Below are 23,602 nucleotides of genomic sequence, written 5' to 3'. Positions count from 1 at the left end.
AGTGCTTCGAACCCAGTAAGTGCGAGCAAGACCGCGTCTTGCAAATTGTTTGTGTTGCGCTGTCAACGTATCTACTGCTGTCTTACACGCTCTCGACGACACGCTCTCGACAGCACGCTCTCGACAACCTCTACACCAGCTATGGTGTCTTTGGCAAAGCCCACAGTGTGCCGCAAACCTCTACCTCGGACATCCATTTTCTCAATCATCCTCAGCATCGGAAGCCAATTCCATGATGTTGTCCATCTTTCCGCCATGTTCCAGAATGTAGTCGCTCGCCCTCTTCTTGCCCTTAGCTCTGGCCTTCAGGAATCTTCTGTATGCCAACATCATTCCAGTGTACAGGTCACCCATGGTGATGTCGGGCTTGAAAAAGGCGTCCCAGTGAAGTTCGCGTTGAGATCTACTCTTCACAGGCCGGGGCTTTGTGCGAAGGGTCCGAAACAAGTCTGTTTGAGTATCGGGTTGGCGAAATACCAGCATTCGATGCCAAGACTGTGATACATCGTCCAAACGCTGGCGCTGCATTTCATATGGCTGTGGAAGGGTTCCCTCTGAAACAATGTGGAAGTCGAGGTGTGATCTTATATCGATGCTGTTGCGCTGCCACGCAGCCGAGAAGAGCACGCCGTCGCCGTCCGTGCTGTCGTTTGGCACGAAGAGCACTGTCGGCAATAGAGGGTTGATGTTCTGCCGATAGTTGCAAACGTTCTCTGCGTAGCCTAGAAGCGGCTCGAGGCACATGGCGCGTTTAAGCAGAATGGAGGCGTTGATGGTTTCCAGGAAGGCGCGGCAGGTGCGCTGAATGACGAAGAGCTGCAGCATGGGCACATCCTGCAGCAGGATGGCTTCGAGGAGTTCAGGAGTCCGGAAGACTCGATCTTTCGCCGAGGTTGCCATATTGGCGAGTTTGGTGTGTCTCGATGTTGTGTGGACTGGGTCACTTCCAGAATGGATGATTCTTGCCGGACAGGACTCGGACGGCAGACGTTCGGCTTGCCGAGATAGCCGATGGCTGGATATGAGCAAGTGCGTCCACTCCGATTGACAACTCGATCTTCACATCCAAAATAGATTGCAGATTCTTATCGGCACGGCACAATGCAATTTTGCAGCTGGTTCAGAATCGCGTTTCTTAACAGCAATAAGATAAGCAGCTCTTTGCAGCGTCAAAACATCCAAATTCAAGCTCGACATCCTCGCCTCGCGGATAACTTCGTGGATCTCGAGTTCGACGGCGCGATCGATTACGAAGCAGAGTCAATTTCGAGAGCCTACACTGCTTGCAGGTCCTGCCGACGTCTATGCGATCCGCAGTGAGAACGACGATGGTCTGTCTGTCCGGGTGAGAAATGCGTCTTGATATGCGGAACTCCAGCAAAGATTCATCTCTATGCAAGAGCTCTTAGCAGCGGCAGAGGTGTGCTCATAAATCTGTGGAGACGTCAAAGTGACAACGACCATTTCGTGTTGGCTGTCAAGAGACAATAGATCCAGCAAGCAAACAGATTTGCCCCTGCTCCTGCAACATCGTAGCTCACCGATGTCGTGCTACTGCTCTGCTTTGGTGGTGCATACTCAGCAAAATCTCTCTTGTGTATCCATAGGTATGGATGGTTCTTGGTATTCCGCAGCCAATTGCGGCTGTTCAATCATCTCTCGCAAAGCGCGCCTTCCCACTCCGTGCGTGTTGTAAAGACTCCCGTTGAGGCGAGCGAGAACGTCTTTGGGCCACGTTCAGTGGGAGACGCTCGCGTTCCTATCGCGAGTTGTGCCCATCCGGAACACTATGCAGGATCAGTGAGGCTGTCAAACCATAGCGTGGATGCGATCGTACCCATCGTACCCATCTGGCAGGCCATCTGACATGCCTCTACGCGATGCAGACCTGCGATGTCCTTGTCTTGTGCCGACACCACCTTCGTCCTCAGGCGCACGAGGCCTGCCCGAATGTTAGCTTACATTCGTGCTCTGGTCTGGTGCAATAAAGCGAGGCAAAGTATGGCACATCTGCGTTGTATGTCTCCCTCGAACATTACTTACCCGACCATCCAATCTTCCATAGCCAGCCAGTCACTCCATGCCTTCTCTGCCCCTGTGAGTTCTTGCTGCTTTGCCTCACCCAATGGCTTCATGAAGGGCACGCTTTCGTCGCCGCCGTGGCCACTTCCGACGTCGTACTGTTTCTTGCAGCTGCGCCAACCGCCATGCTTCGCTGCGAAGAGGTAGTTACGCCGCTCGCATTCGACGTGAGGCATGATACCTCGCTCGTAGTCATCGCCGAAGAAACCGTGTAGGATGGGAGGCTTGTCGAAGCCGGTCACCACTAGTCGTCGAATATATGGCACGGGCGATACGAAGGTCGGTGCTTGTGAGTTTCGATTCGATCTGGGCGAGTTCATGCCACTGCCGCGTGAGTAGGCAGTAAAGTTGAAAGCTGTGCTGCCGCCAACTCCACTCTGCGAATGTGATGAGCCTGGCGGCTGTGATGCAGTGATAGGTGTTGTTAGCCATTGGTGAGGGAGTCGAATGTTGACCAGTGCACAAACAGCTAATGTGCCCGCTTCGTACTGCGCATGATCGAGAAAGTATCGCTGACACGACTGGAAGGCTGGGTGCCACTCCAAGATGTCGAAGCCGGGGTCACCAAGTCCAGACATAGGCTGATCCTCCATACCACTGTCAAACCTTTCTACACCTGCAAATGCTCCTCTGCTAGAGCCTGCGTTCGACCTGCTAGATCTCCCGCCCGAAGCATCTGAGTACGCGCTAGGCTTGAAGTCGAAGTATTGCTGATGAGGGACTGAAGGATCCATTCTGTCCATTGAACTACACCGCCTTACTGAATCTAGGCAGCGGGAAGGCGTTCGAGGCGTTGACTAGTACACAGCGGCAGAGTCGTGTAGGTCATTATTGGGTGGAGAAGAACGGTCAGCCATCGCCGCGGTCAGAAAAAGATATATCAGAAACGCTACCCCGTCGGCGCCTTATCCCCTGCGACTTGAATATGAGATCATGACGGCGGTACCCTCGACAACGTGAGCACCACCGCCTCGTCTTTGCGAAGCAGTAGGGATGATATGGGAGGAAGGAGAGCTAAATGGACCTCGACCGCGTGAGGCTCTCAAATCGCCACGCCCAGCCAGCATTTTGCCTGCAGAAAGCTCGCACCCTGCGTCGCGAGGCGTGCCAATGGTCGGGTAGTGAGTGGCCGAGGCTCCTACGTATACGCCTCGCCTCATTATTATTATTATCGCATCACGTCTCACTGATCCCGAGGTCTTTCGGGCGTTGCAGCAGTGAACACGCGGGTTCGATGGGAGTAACAATGAGGATCGCGAAGATACGATATCTCACCTCACCAGGCCATTCATATCATCCTTCTTCAGATGCATGGCCCGAGAACCATCGGCATCATTACGCCGAAGGGCTAGGCACAACGTCATGGCAAGGAGAAGACGACCCATCTCTTCGTTACAGGTTCTCAGAGGTACTACTTGTTCCTGTTCTGCCTTGCAGCTTTCTCCGCAACTCTCGTATGTCTGCATATGTCTGCAGCAATGAGGAAGATGGCAGACGAATCGTTCTCACTCGCCTCGCGTGTCAAACTCAATAATGGCGCGTCTATGCCACGCATCCAACTAGGTGTCTACCTGATGTCTGGATCGGAAGCTTCGAAGGCTGTCACGAGTGCTCTCGATGCCGGATATAGAGCATTTGATAGTGCTCAAATGTACCGAAACGAGCGCGATGTCGGCAACAGCATATCAGAGTATCTCAAGACACACCCAGAAGTCAAGCGCGAGGACATCCACTATACAAGCAAGCTTGCTAGCAATTCCGATTACGAAAGAGCAAGGAAGAGCATCACAAAAAGCGTGACAGAATGCGGATTGGGGTATATCGATCTGTTTCTGCTGCATTCGCCCTACGGTGGTAAGCAGGCTCGGCTCGCCAGCTGGAGAGCCGTTGAAGATGCCATTGAGGCGGGAGAGGTGAGGATTGGTGGCGTGTCGAACTTTGGAAACAAACACATCGACGAGTTGCTTGCGAGCAAGCCAAAAATCAAGCCCGCTGTAAACCAAATCGAAGTCCACCCCTTCAATACACGAATGGCACTCACCGAGCATTGCCTCAAGAATGACATTGTGGTAGAGGCGTATGCGCCGCTGGCCAGGGCACTCCGCATGAAGCATCCGACCATTGTTGAGCTTGCCAAGAAATACAGCTGTACTTCGGGTCAGCTTCTTGTTCGGTGGTCACTGCAACATGGCTTCGTGCCGCTGCCTAAGAGTGTTCGCAAGGAGCGTATCGTGGAGAACGCCAGTATCGGCCACTTCAAGATCGAAGAGGCCGACATGAAGAAGATGGACGACTTGGACGAGTATCTTGTAACCGGTACAGCTTCCCGCCCGCCCTAAACGAACCATTAAGTTTCTCGACTGACCACTTTTCAGACTGGGATCCGGTAGACACGGATTAGGGGCGCAGGTCCTAATTCCTGGACCATGTTACAAGAGCTGCCCTTCTTTAAAAATGTTCAAAGTCGACAACGACGAGCAAAAAGTGTAAAGGTATCTCCCCATCAGGGAATCGCTGTTACTCATCAGAATGATTGTGCAGATATTTGTGCGTGGCTTAATACGTACAACCCTGGTCTCTGAAACGGCTGTTAGAAGCTGCAAAGACCTATGCGCAATGCGTATAGAGCTGACAGGTACTCACCCCGCGCTCGTAACACTGGAGTATGACAAGCCTGGATGAATGTCAGTAATAGGCCAGTTCAAACCACTTCAAGCTTAAACGCACGGAAATCATAGCCACTGCATGTTGTTAGCGATGGTGCATGGCATGCGATTGTTGGGCTACCAACCTAGACCAATGAGGAAGGTGATTGGATGACATCGTCGCCAAAATTGTGCGTATTTGACCTTATTACGACGCTTAGATTTCGTCACTGTTATTGAAATCTCCGAGACCTGAACTTCACAATACTTTGTGAAGGCGACGTCTGATGACATTACAGTGCCTCGGCCATTGATCTTGTTGGAGGGATGACGGCAAGATAAACGCTTTCAACATTGTGCACTGGCAAGCAACACGGCCATTGCAGAAATGTTCGGTCGGCGGGGATGGTGGAAAGTTGTTACGAAATGAGCATAGCACAAGTGTCAAGACCTTTAGCAGTCGATTCCGATTCCCTTTCCGTACGAAGAGGCTGGGATAGAACGCGGCACACAGATATTGAAAGGTCGGGCGATGGAGAATGCCTTGAAATCATCCTTACTCAGACCTCCACCAACCTCTCAGCCATTCAAAGGCGTCTTGGCAGAATGAATGGTAGGTCGATCATGGTTGGTATAGTTAGTAGCTTGCAGAGTAGAAAAGTGAAGCAAAGGCGCATAGCTCGTGATTGAGGATTCGCCAAAGTGCTTGAGCATTGCGAGGCTGATTCTCTGCAGCCATCTTCCCAGAACTCTTCATGGTCGGCGTCAGTAATAACAGAAATAGGCGTTTTGGGGACATTAGAATGCTCCAAGCCGGGTCACAGGATGTCTCCTCGATGCACACAAAGCAGACTATCAAAGTGGCAAAGCGAATCCGCAAATCGTACACGTTCGCTCAAAACGACGAGTCAGTAGGATGTGGGTTTTCATGAGACATCTCAATTGAATCATTATACATTACCTGCCTCATTAGTACCATCCAGCCCTGTGTCTGTTTCCGAATATGGTCATTTCTCGGGCGTGGCTGATCCTGTTCAAGTGTCTTTCGCAAATAGTCAGACTTCATGCCTTCTGCAGGTCTGACATGCGAACATCGAGCTTTTTGGCCTTCTCGTTCTTGTCATTAATATGGATTGCACGCGCCGCAAAGCCCATGAATATTGTGTGACTAGATCCAGAATGTCAGCTCTGACCTTCTTTAAGATACCTCAAGTAGCTCACTCACATAATGGCATTGATGAAGAAGAAAATGCTCGGCACCCATGCACCCTCATCATTCCAGCTGAGTATACATGTTAGTTTTTTTTTTTCAAGATGCACCTTTTGAGACACATACTTGTAGAACAGCGCAGTAAAGACTCCTACAATGACATATCCGATTGCGAGGAGAATTGCCGAGACGAGAGAGTAGATCGAATGCAAATTCCAAAAGCGGCAGACGAGGATGTCGATGATAGTCCAGACGAAAGCGATAGCAGGAACTGGCATCATGAGCACCCAGCCGAATCTGCGTGGATGTGTCAGCTAACCACGTCAATGGGACACACCTTGAGAATCGTCCTGCTCACCCGTATCCGAGGTCATTGTCTGGCGCATTCGCAACTGTAACATTTACGGCGATTGTTACAATCAAAGCGATGATAGTCGCGCAAAGGATGACTAGGAGGAATGTAATTGGCCTCGCAGTGTCTTGCCAGCTGGCGGTTGTCTGCTTGGATTGCCAGGAACCGAGAGCCATGATGTAAGAATACGAGGCCCCTCGCTTCGCCCGGTGCGTCGTGATTCAAGGAGTGCTAATGACTACCAGGTCAGAAAGTCGAGATTGGAAGAAGGGAAATTGTTGTGCGGTGACTGCTACATTTTCTCAGGTAAAGCGGAGGAATCACGCCAGACACAGGCGCAGCTGAAGGATCTCGAGCCTTAACAAAGTGGCGTTGCTACGACGTCCCATAATCTGAGGCACACTTGTTGCTGCTTTCGGCCGTGATGGTGTTGATCATGACGGATGCCCAGGGCCACGGAATGGAGGCTGTGCAGAGCTGTCAAACCGAGCGCCTTGGCATTTCTGAGAACCGCGGAATGGTGCAGCTTCAACCTGTGCTTGAGATTTATGCGGATGGTCAGGAAGCTGCAATGATCTACAGCAGTACTTGAGGGCAGGGTGTGAAGCATTTGCCCATAACAAGGTGCTTACATTGGAATCGCTGCAAGCTTAATTTCATGCATCAATCCGATCGCCAAGACAAACGTCAATGTAGCTAAACCATTCCATCAGCAGAGCAAGGGTAATAAATTGGAAGTGGCCGAAGGGGGTTTGATATCGCAGAGCAGCTGTCCTCCAAGCAGACACGTCCTCGCCAGTGTCCGGATCACTTTGGATACTGCGCGTCCATGCCCCTTCACACAATCTTGAAGCTTGTCTTCCAAGTCTGGAGCTGAAACATCTGCATTTCGCCAAGTCCGTGGACGTAGACAACACTACAGCACTGGCCACCTAGCTCCAATTGCTGATTGTAAGCCTGCTCTTCTAACAATCTCTTTCGACCTCCACTCTGCCTCTTTCCAGACTTCGACTTCGTTCATGGTCAAAAGTTGCCTATTGTTGACAACTTCCTTCCCATTCACCACGACTCTTTCCACATCTCTGCCAGTCGCTGAGTACACTACAGCACTTACCGGGTTGAACCATGGCTGCAGATGGACGGCTCTCATGTCGAGAACGACAAAATCTGCTTTCTTGCCGACCTCGAGACTTCCAATCTCGTTCGCAAGCCCCAAGGCCTGTGCGCCGTTGATGGTCGCGGCCTCAAGCACAGTCTCAGCGGAGACTAGGGTTGGGTCCATGTGTGTGACTTTGTGCAGTATGCCAGCAAGTCGCATTTCTTGCAGCATATCGCAGGTATTGTTGCAAGGTGCACCATCTGTGCCTAATGTCACGTTGACGCCTGCGGACAATAGTTCCGGGACGCGGCAAAATCCTGAAGCGAGCTTGCTGTTGCTGCTAGGACAATGCACGATGTGCGTTCCGGTCTCCGCGAGTTTGGCGATATCGCTGTCTTCCAGATGAACCATGTGAACGAGGACAGTCTGCGGACCGAGAAGGTTGACAGAGTCGCAATAGGACATCGCAGTGTGACCTTGGCCTTCGAAGAATATCTTGTCGGCAGGCGCTTCAGCACAATGCATCGTGATTGGTATACTCTTCGCTTTTGAGATGGTAGTCATCTCCTTGTAAAGTGCCTCGGAAACCCTGTGGAGTGTGTGTGATCAGTCGACAACAAGATGATGGGACTACAATCCTGTACTTACCCTCCCGGCGTGCGTGCTCCAAACCAGACTTTGATCCTGCCATCTGCTTTTCCGTTCCATTTCTCGTGCATGGCCACGGCGCCAAGAAGACTCATTTCTCTGTCCTCCACAAGACCTGGATGCATGGCCCAGCGGTCATCGTCACCCGCGTAACGACCTTGATCCATTACGATTCTGCCTAAGCATCCTCTGATGCCGCTCTGCTCTACAGCTTTGGCGAGCCCATCAAAACCGTAGCGATCCGCGAACATGCTTTCGAGGAAGCACGTTGTGCCAGATTTCAGCATTTCCGCGATACTAAGTCTCGCCGCTGCATGCCCATCTTCTGCTGTGAAGTTTCCTTGGAGTGGCCAAATGCGTTCACACAACCAGGAGACAAGCTCCAGGTCATCAGCACATCCGCGTAGCATTGTCTGCGCAGTATGCATGTGTGAATTGATTAGGCCAGGAATTATGATGCGCCCAGGGAGAGGCACAATCTCTTCATTGGGATGAGATGAGGCCAGGTCTGATGTCTTGCCAATGGCAGCTATCGTGGTGTCTTGGATCAGGATGGCCCCATCGGTGATAATCGTCCTTGTTGGATCGAGGGTGATGATTGTGGCCTGAGTATACAGCATCGTGGTTTCTGCATTCCGATAGCATACAGGTTCAATGTCCGTGAGGAGCGTGCGAATTGTACTTACGTGCCGGACATGCTATCTCGCGTCTCTTTAGAGTTTGATACGGGCAAGAGGCCGACCAGGCCGGCGAGCTCCGCCATTCATTTGCATCTCACAGGCAGATTTCTTGCTGCTGATATGGACACATGTGATGCCATCAGACCTGAGACTCTGGTGTGGGCTTTTATCATTGTGTCATTGTGTATGGTGATGATGACACTGCACTGTGATTCCAGTCAGAAGGAAGGCATTACCAGGAAGTAGCTCCAAGTCATTCCGCGATAGGGGAAGCTGGAAGCCTCTACCACGCGGAATACTGCTTGTGCTGTGTGCTGCGCGTGAAAGAGGGAGGGGAGAGGGAGGAAGGAGCGAGGCTCAGCGAGCAGATGGACGGCGGAACCAAAGCCGTGGCTACCCTATATCGAGACTAGCGTCAACCCTAATTCCTGATATGCATAGAATTTCTCCAAGTCGATCTTTTGGCAGCGACAGTGGGGTGAAGGACTTGCTCGCGAGAACTGTAGAATAGTCAGAGAGTCAACAGTATGGCGCCGATCTCGACGACCTTCCTGCCAACCCTGGAGAAGGCGCCACACGATTTCCTCCAGCCGAGCCTGCCACTCTATACAGATGCTGTCGCATACCTCAAGCACATCCTCGACCCGCTTGCCCAGGATGTCAGCGAAGAGCAGCAGCAGAGACTCAAGGCGAGTCGAAAGAAGCGAAAGCGCGGCGAAGGCGGTGACGAGGAAATCTTGCGCCTCAAGCAAATTCACACAGATGGCTTCGGAGTCGATCAAGTCTGGGAGCAGGCGCGGAGAGTAATTGAGGCTGCCAGACATGAGGCTGAGCAGCAGTATGAGCAGTTGAAAGTGCAGAAAGACTTTGCACAGCCAAGAAAGAATGGTAAAGCTGTGGGATTTGAGGACAGCGATGACGATGAGGAGGATCTCGGAGAAGAGGGCGTCGATTACGAGATAGAAGGCGTAGACGATGGCGAGGAGGAGTATCACACGTCGGAAGATGAGGATGAGGAGGAAGGCGCGCTCGACCTCGACAATATAGAAGACATGCACGACGACTTTGACGACATGCAAGATGATGAGGACGACGGGGCAAGCGCTGACGATGAGCCCGCTGAACTGGTGCAGGACAGATTTGGACTGAACGACGGCTTCTTCTCCATAGACGACTTTAATCGACAGTCTGAGTTTCTGGAACAGCAAGACACGCGGGGCGAGGACGATGGGGCTGCAAGTGACGAAGAAGAAATCGATTGGGATGCCGATCCAGGTGTCCAAGCAGCGGCAGGGGCAGCCGATCAAGCAGATGGCGCTGAGTCTGAGGTCGACGGAGAGGACGGACCGACCTTTGGTGATCCAGATGCTGAGAGCGAAGATGAGCACGAAGAGTTCGAAGGTGGCGCTATGGATGGCTTGGGCGACATGGGCAATGCCAACGACATCATGTACAAGGATTTCTTTGCTCCGCCTGCACAGAAGAAGAGGAAGAACAGAAAAGGCCGACCCAACCCTCACAATTTCCCAGACGCTGCCTCGAGCAAGAAAGAGCCAGAAGAAGACGATGATGACATTGAGCGAGCCATGGACAAAGTCAAATTCGATCTTTTCGAGGATGAGTCTGAAGCAGAAGAGGAGGATGATCAGGAGCAGCTCGACCCTGCAGATCCTCGATCGAGGAGATCAGCGCACGAGCGTCGAAAAGCACAAATTGCAGAAGAGATTCGCAAGCTTGAAGCTGCGAACGTAGCGAAACGAGACTGGCAACTATCTGGCGAGGCTCGCGCAGCAGATCGACCTACCAATGCCTTGCTGGAAGAGGATCTCGACTTCGAACGAGCAGGAAAGCCAGTGCCAGTCATTACAGCAGAGGTCAGCGAGAGCATCGAGGAACTAATCAAGCGACGCATCCTTGCATTCGACTTTCAAGACCTTGTCAGGCGGCGACCTGATGACCTCGCGACAGGAAGCGGCACCAGGCGTGGCAAGCTTGACTTTGAGCTCGACGATACCAAGAGCAAGAAGGGTCTTGCGGAAGAGTATGAGGAAGAATATTCAAAGCGCACAGATCCAAATTACGTCGACGTTCAGGATGAGAAGCTCGAAAAAGAGCAGAAAGAAATCGAACGCCTTTGGAAAGAAGTCTCTGCTCAGCTCGACAGCTTATCATCTTGGAATTTTAGGCCGAAGCAAGCAGCTCCGCAAATGGACATCAGAGTTGATGCTCCTGCTATCACCATGGAAGACGCTCGGCCCAGCGCTGGTGGTGAGGTCGCCGGTGCTTCTCAGCTCGCACCTCAAGAAATCTACAAAGCCGGTGAAGCGGCAAGCGGAAAGGAGGAAGTTGCTGGCAAGAGTGGCCTTCCCTCCGCGCGTGAAGAGATGTCCCGTGAAGAACGCAAGCGAAGACGCAGACGTGAGAAGGAGAGGATCAGGAAGAGTAATGGTAATGCTGAAGCCAAGCCTGCAAATGAGAGCAGGGCTGCGAAGGCCAAGAAGGACAAGGAGAACATTGTTGGAGATCTCAAGCGTGGCAATGTCAAGGTCATTGGCAAGAAGGGCAAGGTCACTGATGTTGAAGGTAGAGAGGCCAGAAGTAGTTCTGGAGGTCAAGGCGCTGCGCGATATAAATTGTAGGCATACCATTGGGCGGTCAGCACATCGACACCACCTTTCCAGATCTTGGGCGCGCTTGCAGAATGGCCCAGCCTGTTTGACGTTAAAAGTGGTACATCAATTGTCTGGCGGTATCATCAACGGCATGATGGTCGCAACTTTCAAGGCTCGGCCAAGTATGGCGTACTGTACCAAGTTTCCACGTCCATTCGGCATCCTGCTTCCTTGGAGATCTATTCACGACCCCAGTTGCTGGCTGGAACAAGAACACCGGACCAGAGACATCGTGGCCGACCCGGGCCACCGTCAAAGCATGGCTTTGTGTTTTCCTGACAGAGGGAATGATCATATTGTATGACTGTGTTGGGTGTTCTGGCTGCTGTTTCTCCCTCTCCGCATCATTCATTGTCAATGCTGAAATCTTGGTCTGACGTTGGTACAGTAATGCGATACAAGTCATGATCAGTGTCTTCTACGATTGCAGGGACTGTTTTCTTCAAACTTGAAGGACCATCCAAGCCACGCCATGGCAGATCGTACAGCCAAAGCAGAAGGCAACGTAGAAGGAAATAGAAGTTCGTACTGGCGTGTAAACTCGCACAGGTCACTGCCACAGTCGCTCCGACAACGTGACAGTAATAGAAGACGCTGTACCTAGTAGTGCCTCTGACGCATCCATGGCAGAGAGGTCACAACCATAACAGCCATAGCCAGCCAAGCGACTATTCCGGCTGACAATGAATTGGGTTCCGCTAAATAACTGACACAATGACGTGGTATATCCATGTACAAGGTCTGCTTTCATTCTCTTCTTCAAGTCTTGAGACTTCTCATCTGAATTTTTAACCATTACCGGGCTTCTCTTCTGTATCGATATGCCAAACGACATAGTTCGGTAAACCATAAACTCCGTACCCTGCACGCTTGGCCATCTTCGCGAAGCCTTCTGTTTCGGCTTGGTTCTCGAAGGCATAGCATGGGAAGTTGATGCCTGAGAAAGTTAGTATCTGTGGATTCCGCATTGCTTGCTTCCCATCAGCCTGCTCACCTGCTCTGTGGACATCCGCTTTCACAATGATGTTGACTCCACCAATTCCATCAAGCGGGATCTCGACGTCCTTGTTGTCCCGCCAATCACCCATGCGCGCCATGTATTTGCGACCTGTGTTGTACTCCTTGTAGCCTGCATTGGGACTCAGTAAGACATCACGTGACAAGGAGAGACTTTTTGACCACATACCTTCAGCAAGGACGACATCCTTGCTCAGCGATGCTGCGAGCTTGAGCCCTTGTTCCGACTCTTGCCATGAATTGTAGTCGAAACGACCTTCTATGTCGTGTCCGTCAACATATCGATGGAACCAGACGTCTGCTGGCGGTCAGTGTGCTGTCCTGCAACAAGTCTTCCCAGCTTATACTCACTGGGTACGAGCACATCGCGATCATGTGCGACAAAGTCCTCAATAATCTTACTGGGGCTGTCCTTGATGTCGACATCTCGCCAGTATACCCAGCTATGCTCTGGTTTGAGCGCAGAATATAGCAGGTAATTTCTTGCCTTGCCCATGGCTTTTCTTCGTGGTCCCTGAGCAGCGAAGCCATGTCTGTCCTCCACATTCTGACCAACCGTCACTCCAAAATCTTTCTCCACAATCAGGGCGCTGTTGAAGGGGATGTTGTCGGTCCGCGACTGTATCCTGTCCAGCTCCATTGAGAGTACCGCCAGGGTGTCATCATCGCTATCTCCGACCAAGAAGGCGAGATCGATCAGTCGGTGCGGATAGGTGAGTTGCGAGAGCAGGTCAAAATGCTGCTCAATGTATGGCGCGGCATTTCGAAGCGGTGTGAGAATGAGAACCCTCTCTTCGTTGGCGACGGCCTTGGGAGTCGAGTGAATCGGGTTGAGGTCAACGTGTTTTATGGAGGAGCTATTGACCTCAATGGGTTCGTGGTGGTTGAAGATGACAGGTGTCTGAAGATGTGCTGCCCATTGTGCCTGCTCATTCGCGGACATGTGCATAGGCGATTTCGCAGGCCCAAAGCAGTAGAATCTGTATGGCGGTTAGCCGTGACTGCCCATGCCCATGGCCATGCCCAGAGCATGTCAAGGCCAGCGAGGTGGCTTGAAGTATCCATCGTACCTTTGCCATTCGCTATTCAGCCCTCTTGTGCCATTCCATATTAATAATATTATGCCGGCTATGGCAACGAATAAGAGAAATCGCGTGCGGACCAGGAAATTCCAGATGGCGCGGCTGGGGGGTAGTCGAGCGCGAGCGCTCTTCCATGTGATGCCGCTGCCCTTGGGGAGGAGCATTTTGGGCTTTGGCAGCAGTCGTCCAGCGACGCCAGACGGCGGCTGTGCTCCACGCACGCTGCTGCTTCTCTGGCGAACAGCAGGGGGATCCACGGTGGGTGAATATGCCGTATGGGCTGCAAGCGATACAGCTTGCCAATCGCGCGTCGCGACACTGGCGACGTCGAAGGTGCGGGTGCGGGTGCGGGTGGTGGTGGTGTGCGCTGGCGGTGGCGGTGGGAGGGTAATGCGTATGGGGTGGTAGCGAGCGAATGGGTGGAGCGGTGGTCTTGTTGCTACCCTGCTACCACAAAGCTCTCGGAGATGTTCCACCTTCCTCAACACTCCAGAGAGAGATTCAGAGGAAGGCGTGCCAAGACTTTCAGGGCTCCATCATCCCCTGCCGTGCAACGGCGAGAACTGTCACGCCTGTCCGCAACCACGGTTACCGAGAATTTTCAACTGTATAATTCTAACCAAAACCACCTCATCATGATTACTTTCGCGCTGGTACACTGGCGCACCACATTGTATGGCCTTGCCGCCAAGTCGCCACCCACTATGCTGGTCCTCACGATTTTGCGCAACATGTCTCCCGCTCCGCCATACCGCTACCGCAATGCACTCATAGGCACTCTACCCGCAGCGACGTAGCTTTTGCGCCTGCAGTGCACGCCGTCAACGAAGCACGGCCAAGGCTGTCAAAATAGCAGCGGGAGACAAGCTAGAATCAATGCCCAGTTCCTCTGGGAAGAGTCCAAAGCCACCTCATCTTTTATCACAAACTTGCGTGAACACGTTCATCATCGCTCATGCTCGGGATGCATGATGAAGTGGAGCATATCTCCAGCTGTCTCGCATACTGTATGTACAGTACAGCGCCGGCTTCTCTGCCACGAAGCCGTTGGCCTCACCTCCAGTTCATCACACGCAGCCGGTACTGTCATAACGAGCCTGACATGAGTCCCGATTGGGGAGACGTGAGCAGCACGAACCCCGTCGCCAACCAGAGTGACCATGCAGACGTCCGCCCAGACTTCCACTTCCAACGTCACATCTAGGATTCTAGACGACAATTGACCATCGAGAGATCGCCAGCTCATACAGTGTACACCTCTTCGGAACCAGATGGGTGCCCACAGCCATACCTTGAGCAATATTTGAACCCCAAGCCATCATATTGAACTTGACCTCTTCTGTCTTGTTGCGTTAGCAGCCAAGCGAAGCGGACGATGACATTGTCGCTGTCCGTATGCCGACCTTCCCAATATGATCTCCAGCATGAACTCGCAACGACAACGACCTGAAACAATGAGCGCGAGCGCGAGCGCACGATCGGGGAACTGCATCCGCCGCAAATACCCAAACTACATACATACATTCTTGAAAACCATGCCTCAGATCCTCACACCCCTTTCCTCCAAAATCCGATCCATCACATCGGTAGCATGAGCTGCATCTTCCAGAAGCATGCTCGGGCACATGGGCATGGACGGGGAATAACATCCGTTGCAGAAAGTGTCTTCAAAACATGCTCATTCCCGAAAACATCTATCGCATATACTGTACTGTACGCTTGTAAACATCCCAGCTTGCCGAAGCGCGCCCAGCCCAGCCCAGCCCTAAATTTCAGTGCACGATCGGACACGGACCTCAACGAGCTGAACGGACTTGATCGGTCGAGATGACAGGATGAAATCATGATGAGCGAAACGTCAAGCAGAGAAAATGCAAGCAGCGAGCGACATTGTACCAAATACCAAGCCTCTGATTTCACGCTTTTCTTCATTTCTGTTTCTTTGAGCTTTTTCAAGCTCAAGTGTAGGTAGCCAGTAGTAGTAGTAGTAGCAGTATGATAATATCACACAAAGCTCGTGTCCATCGTTCATCACGGTCGTTACAAATATGTTCCCATGTCCAAACCATCCATCCTTTTTTCTATGATACAGTAGTTGCTCAATATCCGAATCCCAAAAAACCGAAATGCTAATCAAGTGCTTGGCATCACCTCCCAAAAATCGATCGAAAACACAACGCTTGCTAAACCGCCCGGGACACTGTACCTCCTGCAAAACGTGAAGGAAAAAGCGATGAAGTGATTAGTCTAAGCATGTCTCGACCCGCCGGCCGAAGCTCCGAAAAGCGCCATTTCTTTGGTAATGCCGATCTCCCTGAGGTATGCTGCCTCGTTGTGTTGGAAAGTGGCCTCGGCGTGACGTTTCCTGCAGACTATCCAGTCGGGGTGGCGGTGGATCTCGCACTCCTTTGATTTCGTGTCGGCGTGCGTGCAAGGTGGCTCGGAAGACTCTAGGAAGCCGCCTGCGAAAGGAGGTGCCGTCTCGTCGATCGCGTTCTGAGCGATCTGGTGCATATTCGCTTCCCACTGAGCTAGTCTGCCGTTCCTTATAGCTCCGCAGCGGTCTTTATGAAGCAAGTAGTAAAGGAGAGCGCATGAGCCGCGCTGGACATTGATCTTGTTAGCGCTGAGACCGGCGCCGTTGCCGTTACCACCGCTCTGTTCGTTGCGGTCGAAGCCGAAGTAGAACTGCATAATGTCCTCGATCCTGGTAAGAACAGTCGCCTGGTTATGACGGTTTTTCTGCTCTTTTGCCGTCTTCTTGTTTTTAGACTTTTGCTGGATGCCGCTAGTAATTGGAGGGGACGGCCTTCGTTGGATCGAGCGTTTGACAACACGAGCGGAGTTGGAGACTCTAGAGTCTCGTCTCTCATAAAGTGTTCGGTTGACGGACGATGCTCGGCTGCTATTGGGTGAAAAGCACATAGAGTCTCGATCAGAGCTAGAGTCCGAGGCTACCGACGAAGACGATGAAGGCAAATGGGTATTGAGGCGATGAAGCACTGGACCGCTATATCCGTTGAGAGCATGGAAGCCATGTCTCGAGTCGGCAAATCGACAGACTTGCTCGTGCTGTTGGAGCTCAGGCTGCGGGAACGACTGTGGACACCCATACTTGTCGTTCGAGCATGGGAACAGCTGACTGATGGATGGCAGGGATATCCTGTGGCTTAGTTAGAATGACAATTTCGGGGATCGCACGAAGGCCGCTCACCTCTGTTCCTGTTGGGAGAACATTGTGGTGGTGGTGGTGGTGCGGGTCGGTAGGCTGCGAGCAAAGGGATGGCAAAGGTTCACCGCCTGGTCGAGATACAGAGTGCAAATAAGGACCGCCAGGCAAAGACAAAAACAACCACCAAAAAGCAGCGATGCAAGACCGAACTCTGATCAAAAGATGGCGAATGAGAAGTAAGTCGACGAGAGCAGCATGGTATTTAACTTCTCTGCACCCATGCAAATCTCTCATCGCCCATCATGTTATTAGCATGTCCGGCCCGGGAGACAGCTGTCGACGACTCGACGAGTCCTTGGAGTGGATCATCATTGCTGACGGCCCGGACGCTAAGTATCAGACGCGGTGCTGTGATACAAGGATACAGCGGCAAGGTCGTGCATGCTATGTCGACGTTTTCAGATGGAAGAGAGTGAGGCCTCGACCTCAGGCTGGATTCCGGATGGCGGTACGATTGGCCACAGTGGCTATACCTTGCTTAATACGCAATGCCAGCTCTGCTGTTCCGGAAGCTAGCCACGGCCCGCGACTAGGTAGATCTGCTGTCGGTGATGTGACGATTGGCTTGGATGATCAACTGCGGGTCTTCATGCTCAGTACAGAATGCCGATTGTCGTTGAGAGTTCCGGGCACCTCAGTCCGTGCACAACGCTGACCGCAAATTCGTATGGAGAGGTTCGGCGTTTTAGTTGCTGCGCAAAGCTGGGCGAGCAGAGTTGTGCGACTGCACGTCAATGCATAAAGAGACGTCAAAGTCCTCAGGAGTTCATGAATAGGAAGGCCACTTATGGCCATCCGTCGACTTCCTCAGCCCTCTTTGAGTCTGCACCTGCCCGTTCGTTCACGCCAGGATCCGGGTTAAGGCTGGCATCAAAAGGCGCGATGCATAGTCACAAGCGGACCCTCAGTTCCTAGCGACATCAGGCGCCGGAAGCGGCAGTGCTTGGAGTGCGTGCATACTGCATCGAGGGTCGTCGATGTTGCCAGGAACGCGGCAGAGCGGAAGGTTTTCTGGTGTTACCTGTCGACTCTCGTCTCCACGCTGTGCTCCTGGAGGTTGGGTAGAAATGCAGATGAAAAGGGCCTCCGATCTCAGTACGACCCTGGCTGGCTAGGCGGACACGAGGATCGATCGAAGGGTCTTGGCGGCGTAAGACAAGCATAATTGGAGCAAGACCGGGTACAAGAGCGCGTCGTGAGACCATGGTGTGCGACGTGAGGATGCTCGCTTGAAAGGCAGTGCATAGTAACGCATTGACAGGCCTGTGGGCGGCTCAGCGCTTCTCGATGCAGACCCGCGCGTCAATATGCAACGCAAGATCATCGGGTGCACTGGAGGTGAGTGTAGCGCAATGTCAAGCAGCAGGTAAAGCGATGCTCATGCAAGAGGCTGCCAGAATGTGACATATGTTCTGCAGATGTCGACCAATGCATGAGCGCCAAGGGTGTACGGTGGAGACTTGCGCCATTCCCGGCGGCGGCGGCGGAAAACTCTTCGACCCGCGCGGCTTCAGCACGGCACATGCAAGGGGCGGGGCGGGGCGGGGCAGGGCAGGGCAGGGCAGAGCTCATGCGTTGTTCGCTCTCTGATGATGATCAGGCCACGATGAGCTTGCGCACCTGCTTGCGAACCGGGTATCCAATCTCGACTCGGCGGCGTTGCTCGGTGAGCCGTCGTTACACCCGAGCCTCAGACTCTGGCGTTGAGATGAAAATGATATTTTGGTGTCGTCGAGGTGCAGGTGAAGGCAGGATTCAAGAAGTGAGGTGAGGTGCATGCATCTTGTCAAAGCAAGCCCAGTGAGCGCAGGGACCAAAAAGTGTAAATCGTCGCGTTAATCGGCACCAACATCACCGCGGTGGTGCACCGTAGAACCGACTGCTGTGCAAGGACGCGTCTATCCTTCAATGATGGCGGAGCACGACAGCTGTACGGAGGATAGACGGCGTTTCCAAGAGCCCGGGGGCGAATTGGGGGTCAATCAGAAACACCACCAAGAGAAGGCGGAGGCAAGAGTGTGTATAAGAAAGCGTCAATATTAATCTAATCCTTGTCATGGCCGTCTAGACACAACTAGTGGTGCTCCGTCGTGTGCAGTCATTCCAACCAACTGCAAGCTATCTGGTAATGTGGCTAGCTGGCCACCGTGTACACCTCCTCAATTACGATCTTGTAAGACCCATCCGTGTCCCCATCAATACCACACAGCAAGTCCATCGCCTTGCTCAGAAAGGAGTGCCAGTCCATACATGCATTGCTCGCCTCTCGTGTTCCGTGGAACAATATGCTCGCTTCAAGAACTGCCATCGGGGTCGTGAGAAAAGGAGTGTACGGGATGTTCGTTTTGAGTGCAGGAGTGCTACGATTAGTCTATGCAATGCATGCCGAGCTGTTCAAGCGCCCACCCAAGTCGGGAGCAGACCACGCTATAACGCCTCCGCCAAGCTGAAATAGAAAGCCTTTTGATGCTACTCTCAAGTTGTCCAAATTTAAAGCAGACCGAAGATGGCAGCCACAACACCGAGCACACCAGTAGCACCTGGAATGAGCATTGGGACGGCTGCGCTCGAGGAGCTGCCGCTTCCGGATCCAGAGTTGGTGCCGTCTGGGAGAGTGCCAGCACCACCTGGGTGGGACTGCTCGCCGCTGCAAGTGTATTGGCCCTTGATGACGTTGTTGGAGCCTGCAAGCCCCTGGAAGTGGTTGCAAACATTGTCGAGGTTCTCGGTGGACTGGAGGTTGAAGGCACCACGGACGTCGCCAAGTTTCGGAAGCGAGACCCTGGATAACGTACGTTAGCACACTGCGGCAAAATCAGAATGGCGATATTCCTTACTTGGAGAAAGCACCGTTGAAGTCAAGGGCACCGCCAACGGTGGCAAGGACTGGGAAGCCATCAATGTCGGAAAGCTTGGTGTTGTTGGCGACCTGGAAGCCACCACCAACAGTTGTGAGTTCCGGCATGCTGATGTTAGTGAGCTGCTCGTTGCTCACAAAGGAGAGCGAGCCGCCAACGTTAGTGAGGTTTGGTGCGGAGAGGCTCTCGAAGCTGTTGGAGTAGAAACCTAGCGAGCCGTTGATCGAGGAGAGGGACGGGATAAAGACCTTGGAGCAGTTTCGGAAGGTCATGTTGTAAGCCCACTTGAGGTTGGGGAATTCGAGCTGGAGGTCCTTGCTGTTGGCACCGAAAGTGAGAGCCTGGGTGACGTTGCCGAGTTGCATGCTAGCAGATGAAAGGTATGGGTTGTTGGTCACGGAGATGGTTTCTGCAACCTGGAGGTTGATGCCGTTCAACGAGTTGAGCTGAGTGTTGTCGATGGTGAGCTCGTTAACCTCCTGGACACCCTTGGTGAAGGAAAGTCCCTGGAGGGCGGGCAGCGCGGTCCAGTCGATGGTATCAACCTTGACAAGAGATGGGAAGCTGAGGGTGGAGAGGATAGTCAAGCTCTCCAAGTGGAAAGTGTCGCCGATCTCTTCCAAGTCAGTCGCCGAGAAGGAGGTCATCTGTGTCACGTTGTTGGCGGTCAAGCTGCCAGTGATTCTTCGGATTCCGCTGATCTGGATGTTGTCTGTAGTGCCGGTGGCAATGGCGATGCTGCCGGAGAATGTGGTGCAGCCAGAGAGGCCGGACGCGTCGGCGTTGCTCTGAATGGTGGTGGTACCGCCGGAGCCGCATTGTGCTGAGCTGTGTTAGCCATTGACTGCCATTGACATGTGTCTCGCGAGGTCGACTCACCGACTGCGCGTCCTGCGACGGCCAAAGCCGGCACAAGGTACCTGAGGCCAGCCATTGTATCTTCTTTTTCTCCCGCGAGCGGATAACTGTTGAGGAGTGGTCAGCGCCGGGTTGGTGGTGTGCGCACGGGTCCAGATGAAGGCTGTAGTGGTTGTGCGTGAGGTGGAGGTGCTGGCGTGGCGCGCAGGCTGGAGGGACTGGCGATGCTGCGGCGGGCAATGATCAGATTGATGATGCGGTTCTACTCACCTTGGACCTTAAATCTGCTGGTGGTGAAAGGCGTTGAGAATCGGATTAGTCAATGTAAACAGTTCGCCCAAGCCAATAAAGGTGGTGACTGTGAGCGTCTGATGAGCGAGTGACAAGAAGATGGCGGAAGAGCACGACAACAGCGGCGGCGAAGCGAGAGAAGGCGCGTGATGAGGTGGTGGTGGTGGTGGTGGTAGTGGCTTCTGTGTGGAAAGAGAAGTAAGAACGGGTGGGATCAGGAGGTGCTGGTGCTGGTGCTGGTGCTGGCCGGACGCACTGGCCGCGCAATCTTTCTGCCCACGCTCAGGCCTTTTAGCGCGCCTCCCGAAACGAAGCTCCTAGCAACGGCTCGACGGCTCTACCCACATCGACCATTATTGGCTGATGAACACTACCCACATTCTGCCACCACTGCAGTCCACGTACTCTACTGACAACTGACGGTGGCCTCGAATCAGAATGGACGACGCTCCTCGGTGCCCCACGCCGCTGGTACTGTATCTTTCGCTGCCTCCAGAGCATGCTAAGACGTTTCCGAACGGCGGGACAACACTGTAATTGTGAGCATCACCTCCCCTGTGCGCCACTAGAACTAATCTCGGGTGGCTTCGCAGCTCCAAAATTCAGTGCATATCGACCTCATAGTCATACATCTATCTCTGCACCACCGTTATGATACCTTGCTTCTGTATCTCTGTATCGCATCGCCCGTCTTTGTGCGTTCTCATCAAATTCGGAAGAGATTCGACTGTTCTTGGACACATGGATGCAGCATTGTGGACCTTGACACTACATACAACGTGATTCCTTGCTCGTCACTTCCCACAAATAATTACGTACGAATTAATGGGCCCTACTGTCGTGCAGTCGCTCACAGTAGGATCTGACAACCGTCCGTCGATTGTGAAGATTTTGTGGATGCATCTTTGACTATCGAAGTGTACATCGATCGATTGTCCGCTTGGAGAAACGCTGTAACATGTACTCGACCAGCCTGGCTTTTCGGTTCCACAGTTGGAAACGCCTACTTGGGTGTGGGCATCCATTGTCGCTGTATACCTTAACACAAAATGGGCATACGCTGTTGGGATAACGGCCGCAAAGACAACTGCGGGATGCGTCTTTGAGAATTTGTCGCGAGACTCTCCCAAGTCGTGTCAAATTCGTTTAGAGTCTCCGAGTTGATTTTCGTAAAGATTCGAGTTCCAATTCCGTGTCGTCTTAAAATATTTTCTAGGCATGTAACCGGTGAGGAAAGAAGAGGCCGAGTATGGCTATCGATACTTGAAGGCGAAACTTGGACCGTCGAGCCAGGGTCGGACAGTAGAGTGTATTGTTGGATGCGAGTGTTGGTGTTGGATGAGAGTGAGCGAGTATTGGCGTAGGATGCGAGTGTTGGATGTTGTCAGATATTGCTCCACTTCCCTATCGAAGGCTTATTATTAAGATCGACCGCGAGAGCCTCACAGAAAGAGGAAGTCTTGGCTGCTGTGAGAGAGCAGGGCAGGCTGGATGCTTCTGCCGAAATTTCGGCGACTCCCACGACCACGCGGTGCACTATGCTCACAGAGTCACAGCACTTCACAATAGATGGATTTCGCCACACTTTTGACCACCGCTCCAACACCGCTCGAGGCCTTCTAATTGGTAGAATAGACAGGTGGCATATGCTTAAGCACAGGCCTTTAGAGCGACCGCTCCAGCTATAGAGCGGTCGCTCTATAGCCTAATATAGAAGCTAAGTAAATAAAAGCGGCTTAGCTTAGTAGAAGGAGCCGCTAGACCTAACTACGCTCTACGCGTCGCGTACCTAGTACATTTCCTATAGAATCGTTAATATAAGCTTTGCTAGCAAAGATATCCTTTAACAATAGCTTTAGTAGGGCTTAATTAGTCGCTTCTATAACGACGACGACTACGTACTATCTATAGACTCTAACACTAACCCCTAGACCGCTTTTACGTACATAGTCGCTTTACTAGTAAGCGGAGGCAACGCCTAGTCTAGTCTTCTATATATTTAATGCTATAATAGGCAATCTACTATTATATAACGAGAATAGACGACTCGTTGCTTAGTCGACTAAGCGTACGCTAATACCTCGACTAAGGACTAAATCTATAACGCCTATACCTATTACTTAGTACCTGTCGTACCTCCGCGGTAGAATAGCGCCTCTAAGTCGCGCTAATCTAAGTAAAGGCGTACGTAGAATAGCAAGGGTTAAAGCTTAGCTAGTAAAGGATAAAGAGGTTGTTAGTAAGGATAATAAGGTAGTTACTATAGGCCAAATTCGACGAGGCCTTACTATAGCGGACAAAGTAACGCTTAGCAAGATCGTCTATAAGTATATAACAATGCTTAGATAGCTAAAGATATAGGATACTATTAGTATTGCCTTCGCAAGAGAGACAGGCTATACGTACGGAAGTCTTAACTGTACTCTAGATGCTATAATTAAGGTATACGACTAGTAGACCGACCCTAAGCAAGGAGGGACCTATATAGACTTAGGCACTAAGTTTAATAATAAATACACCGACCGTTTAAAGGCTATTAAAGCGGCGCTTCTTAATAAGAAGGAGATAGCTAAATAGAAGGTAAGAGATAAGAAGAAGAAGAAGGAAGACGAGGCTCTAGACGCTTAGCGAGTGCGCTTAAACCTTACTAAGGCTCGTAAAGCTAAGGGCAAGAAGAAGCAGCCGTTACCTAATCTAGAGTCTAGTAGTAGTAGTGAATCTAATGCTTATAAAGGTAAAGAAGAAGATAGGACTAACGACGAGTCTATAGAGCGCGATAAGTATAATCTACTAGAGATAGTGTACTCTAAAGCCGACTTTAACGAAGAGGCGATATATAATCCAAATAAGACTCGTTCTTCCGCTACTCGTTCTTC

General features: G+C 52.0%; 10 protein-coding genes across 10 annotated transcripts; 4 read left to right on the top strand and 6 right to left on the bottom strand.

The window, feature by feature from the left end:
* Positions 1-2,039: 2,039 nt before the first annotated feature.
* On the bottom strand, positions 2,040-2,660 carry MYCFIDRAFT_134290 (uncharacterized protein; the record flags this gene model as incomplete). The annotated part of the gene is made up of 1 exon (XM_007926332.1): positions 2,040-2,660. The coding sequence occupies one exon, from the start codon at positions 2,658-2,660 to the stop codon at positions 2,040-2,042; it is 621 nt and encodes a 206-aa protein (XP_007924523.1).
* Positions 2,661-3,569: 909 nt separating this feature from the next.
* Positions 3,570-4,540, top strand: MYCFIDRAFT_152195 (uncharacterized protein; the record flags this gene model as incomplete). Its single annotated transcript, XM_007926331.1, has 2 exons — positions 3,570-4,398; positions 4,458-4,540. The coding sequence occupies 2 exons, from the start codon at positions 3,570-3,572 to the stop codon at positions 4,481-4,483; spliced, it is 855 nt and encodes a 284-aa protein (XP_007924522.1). The 3' UTR covers positions 4,484-4,540.
* Positions 4,541-5,789: 1,249 nt separating this feature from the next.
* On the bottom strand, positions 5,790-6,465 carry MYCFIDRAFT_195099 (uncharacterized protein; the record flags this gene model as incomplete). Its single annotated transcript, XM_007926330.1, has 4 exons — positions 5,790-5,895; positions 5,953-6,009; positions 6,064-6,234; positions 6,296-6,465. 4 exons carry the CDS (start codon positions 6,463-6,465, stop codon positions 5,790-5,792), a joined length of 504 nt encoding a protein of 167 aa, XP_007924521.1.
* A 436-nt stretch (positions 6,466-6,901) lies between these two features.
* MYCFIDRAFT_162774 (uncharacterized protein) lies at positions 6,902-8,668 on the bottom strand. The gene is made up of 2 exons (XM_007926329.1): positions 8,037-8,668; positions 6,902-7,977 (listed from the first exon to the last, which is right to left on the bottom strand). Exons 1-2 carry the CDS (start codon positions 8,654-8,656, stop codon positions 7,206-7,208), a joined length of 1,392 nt encoding a protein of 463 aa, XP_007924520.1. The 5' UTR covers positions 8,657-8,668; the 3' UTR covers positions 6,902-7,205.
* A 575-nt stretch (positions 8,669-9,243) lies between these two features.
* Positions 9,244-11,355, top strand: MYCFIDRAFT_187139 (uncharacterized protein; the record flags this gene model as incomplete). Its single annotated transcript, XM_007926328.1, has 1 exon — positions 9,244-11,355. One exon carries the CDS (start codon positions 9,244-9,246, stop codon positions 11,353-11,355), a length of 2,112 nt encoding a protein of 703 aa, XP_007924519.1.
* Positions 11,356-12,176: 821 nt separating this feature from the next.
* MYCFIDRAFT_195096 (glycosyltransferase family 62 protein) lies at positions 12,177-13,651 on the bottom strand (the record flags this gene model as incomplete). Its single annotated transcript, XM_007926327.1, has 5 exons — positions 12,177-12,325; positions 12,383-12,517; positions 12,575-12,703; positions 12,757-13,385; positions 13,476-13,651. The coding sequence occupies 5 exons, from the start codon at positions 13,649-13,651 to the stop codon at positions 12,177-12,179; spliced, it is 1,218 nt and encodes a 405-aa protein (XP_007924518.1).
* A 1,748-nt stretch (positions 13,652-15,399) lies between these two features.
* Positions 15,400-16,408, bottom strand: MYCFIDRAFT_210727 (uncharacterized protein). Its single transcript, XM_007926326.1, has one exon. It carries the CDS (start codon positions 16,179-16,181, stop codon positions 15,735-15,737), a length of 447 nt encoding a protein of 148 aa, XP_007924517.1. The 5' UTR covers positions 16,182-16,408; the 3' UTR covers positions 15,400-15,734.
* A 361-nt stretch (positions 16,409-16,769) lies between these two features.
* Positions 16,770-19,496, top strand: MYCFIDRAFT_207092 (uncharacterized protein; the record flags this gene model as incomplete). Its single annotated transcript, XM_007926325.1, has 19 exons — positions 16,770-16,803; positions 16,851-17,096; positions 17,137-17,182; positions 17,215-17,315; positions 17,341-17,384; positions 17,422-17,608; positions 17,644-17,671; positions 17,707-17,858; positions 17,895-17,934; positions 17,967-18,119; positions 18,157-18,293; positions 18,320-18,385; positions 18,414-18,444; positions 18,472-18,481; positions 18,512-18,519; positions 18,541-18,581; positions 18,611-18,735; positions 18,788-19,076; positions 19,110-19,496. The coding sequence occupies 19 exons, from the start codon at positions 16,770-16,772 to the stop codon at positions 19,172-19,174; spliced, it is 1,803 nt and encodes a 600-aa protein (XP_007924516.1). The 3' UTR covers positions 19,175-19,496.
* Positions 18,738-20,980, bottom strand: MYCFIDRAFT_152188 (uncharacterized protein). The gene is made up of 4 exons (XM_007926324.1): positions 20,706-20,980; positions 20,457-20,542; positions 19,557-20,400; positions 18,738-19,501 (listed from the first exon to the last, which is right to left on the bottom strand). The coding sequence occupies exons 2-4, from the start codon at positions 20,509-20,511 to the stop codon at positions 19,210-19,212; spliced, it is 1,191 nt and encodes a 396-aa protein (XP_007924515.1). The 5' UTR covers positions 20,512-20,542; positions 20,706-20,980; the 3' UTR covers positions 18,738-19,209.
* Positions 20,981-21,775: 795 nt separating this feature from the next.
* MYCFIDRAFT_172965 (uncharacterized protein) lies at positions 21,776-22,414 on the top strand (the record flags this gene model as incomplete). Its single annotated transcript, XM_007926323.1, has 7 exons — positions 21,776-21,824; positions 21,847-21,859; positions 21,902-21,918; positions 21,964-22,020; positions 22,053-22,078; positions 22,115-22,365; positions 22,387-22,414. The coding sequence occupies 7 exons, from the start codon at positions 21,776-21,778 to the stop codon at positions 22,412-22,414; spliced, it is 441 nt and encodes a 146-aa protein (XP_007924514.1).
* Positions 22,415-23,602: the final 1,188 nt, after the last annotated feature.

This window comes from Pseudocercospora fijiensis (assembly GCF_000340215.1).
Source record: "Pseudocercospora fijiensis CIRAD86 unplaced genomic scaffold MYCFIscaffold_3, whole genome shotgun sequence".
In the NCBI taxonomy this organism is placed as follows: domain Eukaryota; kingdom Fungi; phylum Ascomycota; class Dothideomycetes; order Mycosphaerellales; family Mycosphaerellaceae; genus Pseudocercospora; species Pseudocercospora fijiensis.
Note: the sequence above shows the minus strand (reverse complement) of the source record. Positions and strands in the feature narration are given on the sequence as shown.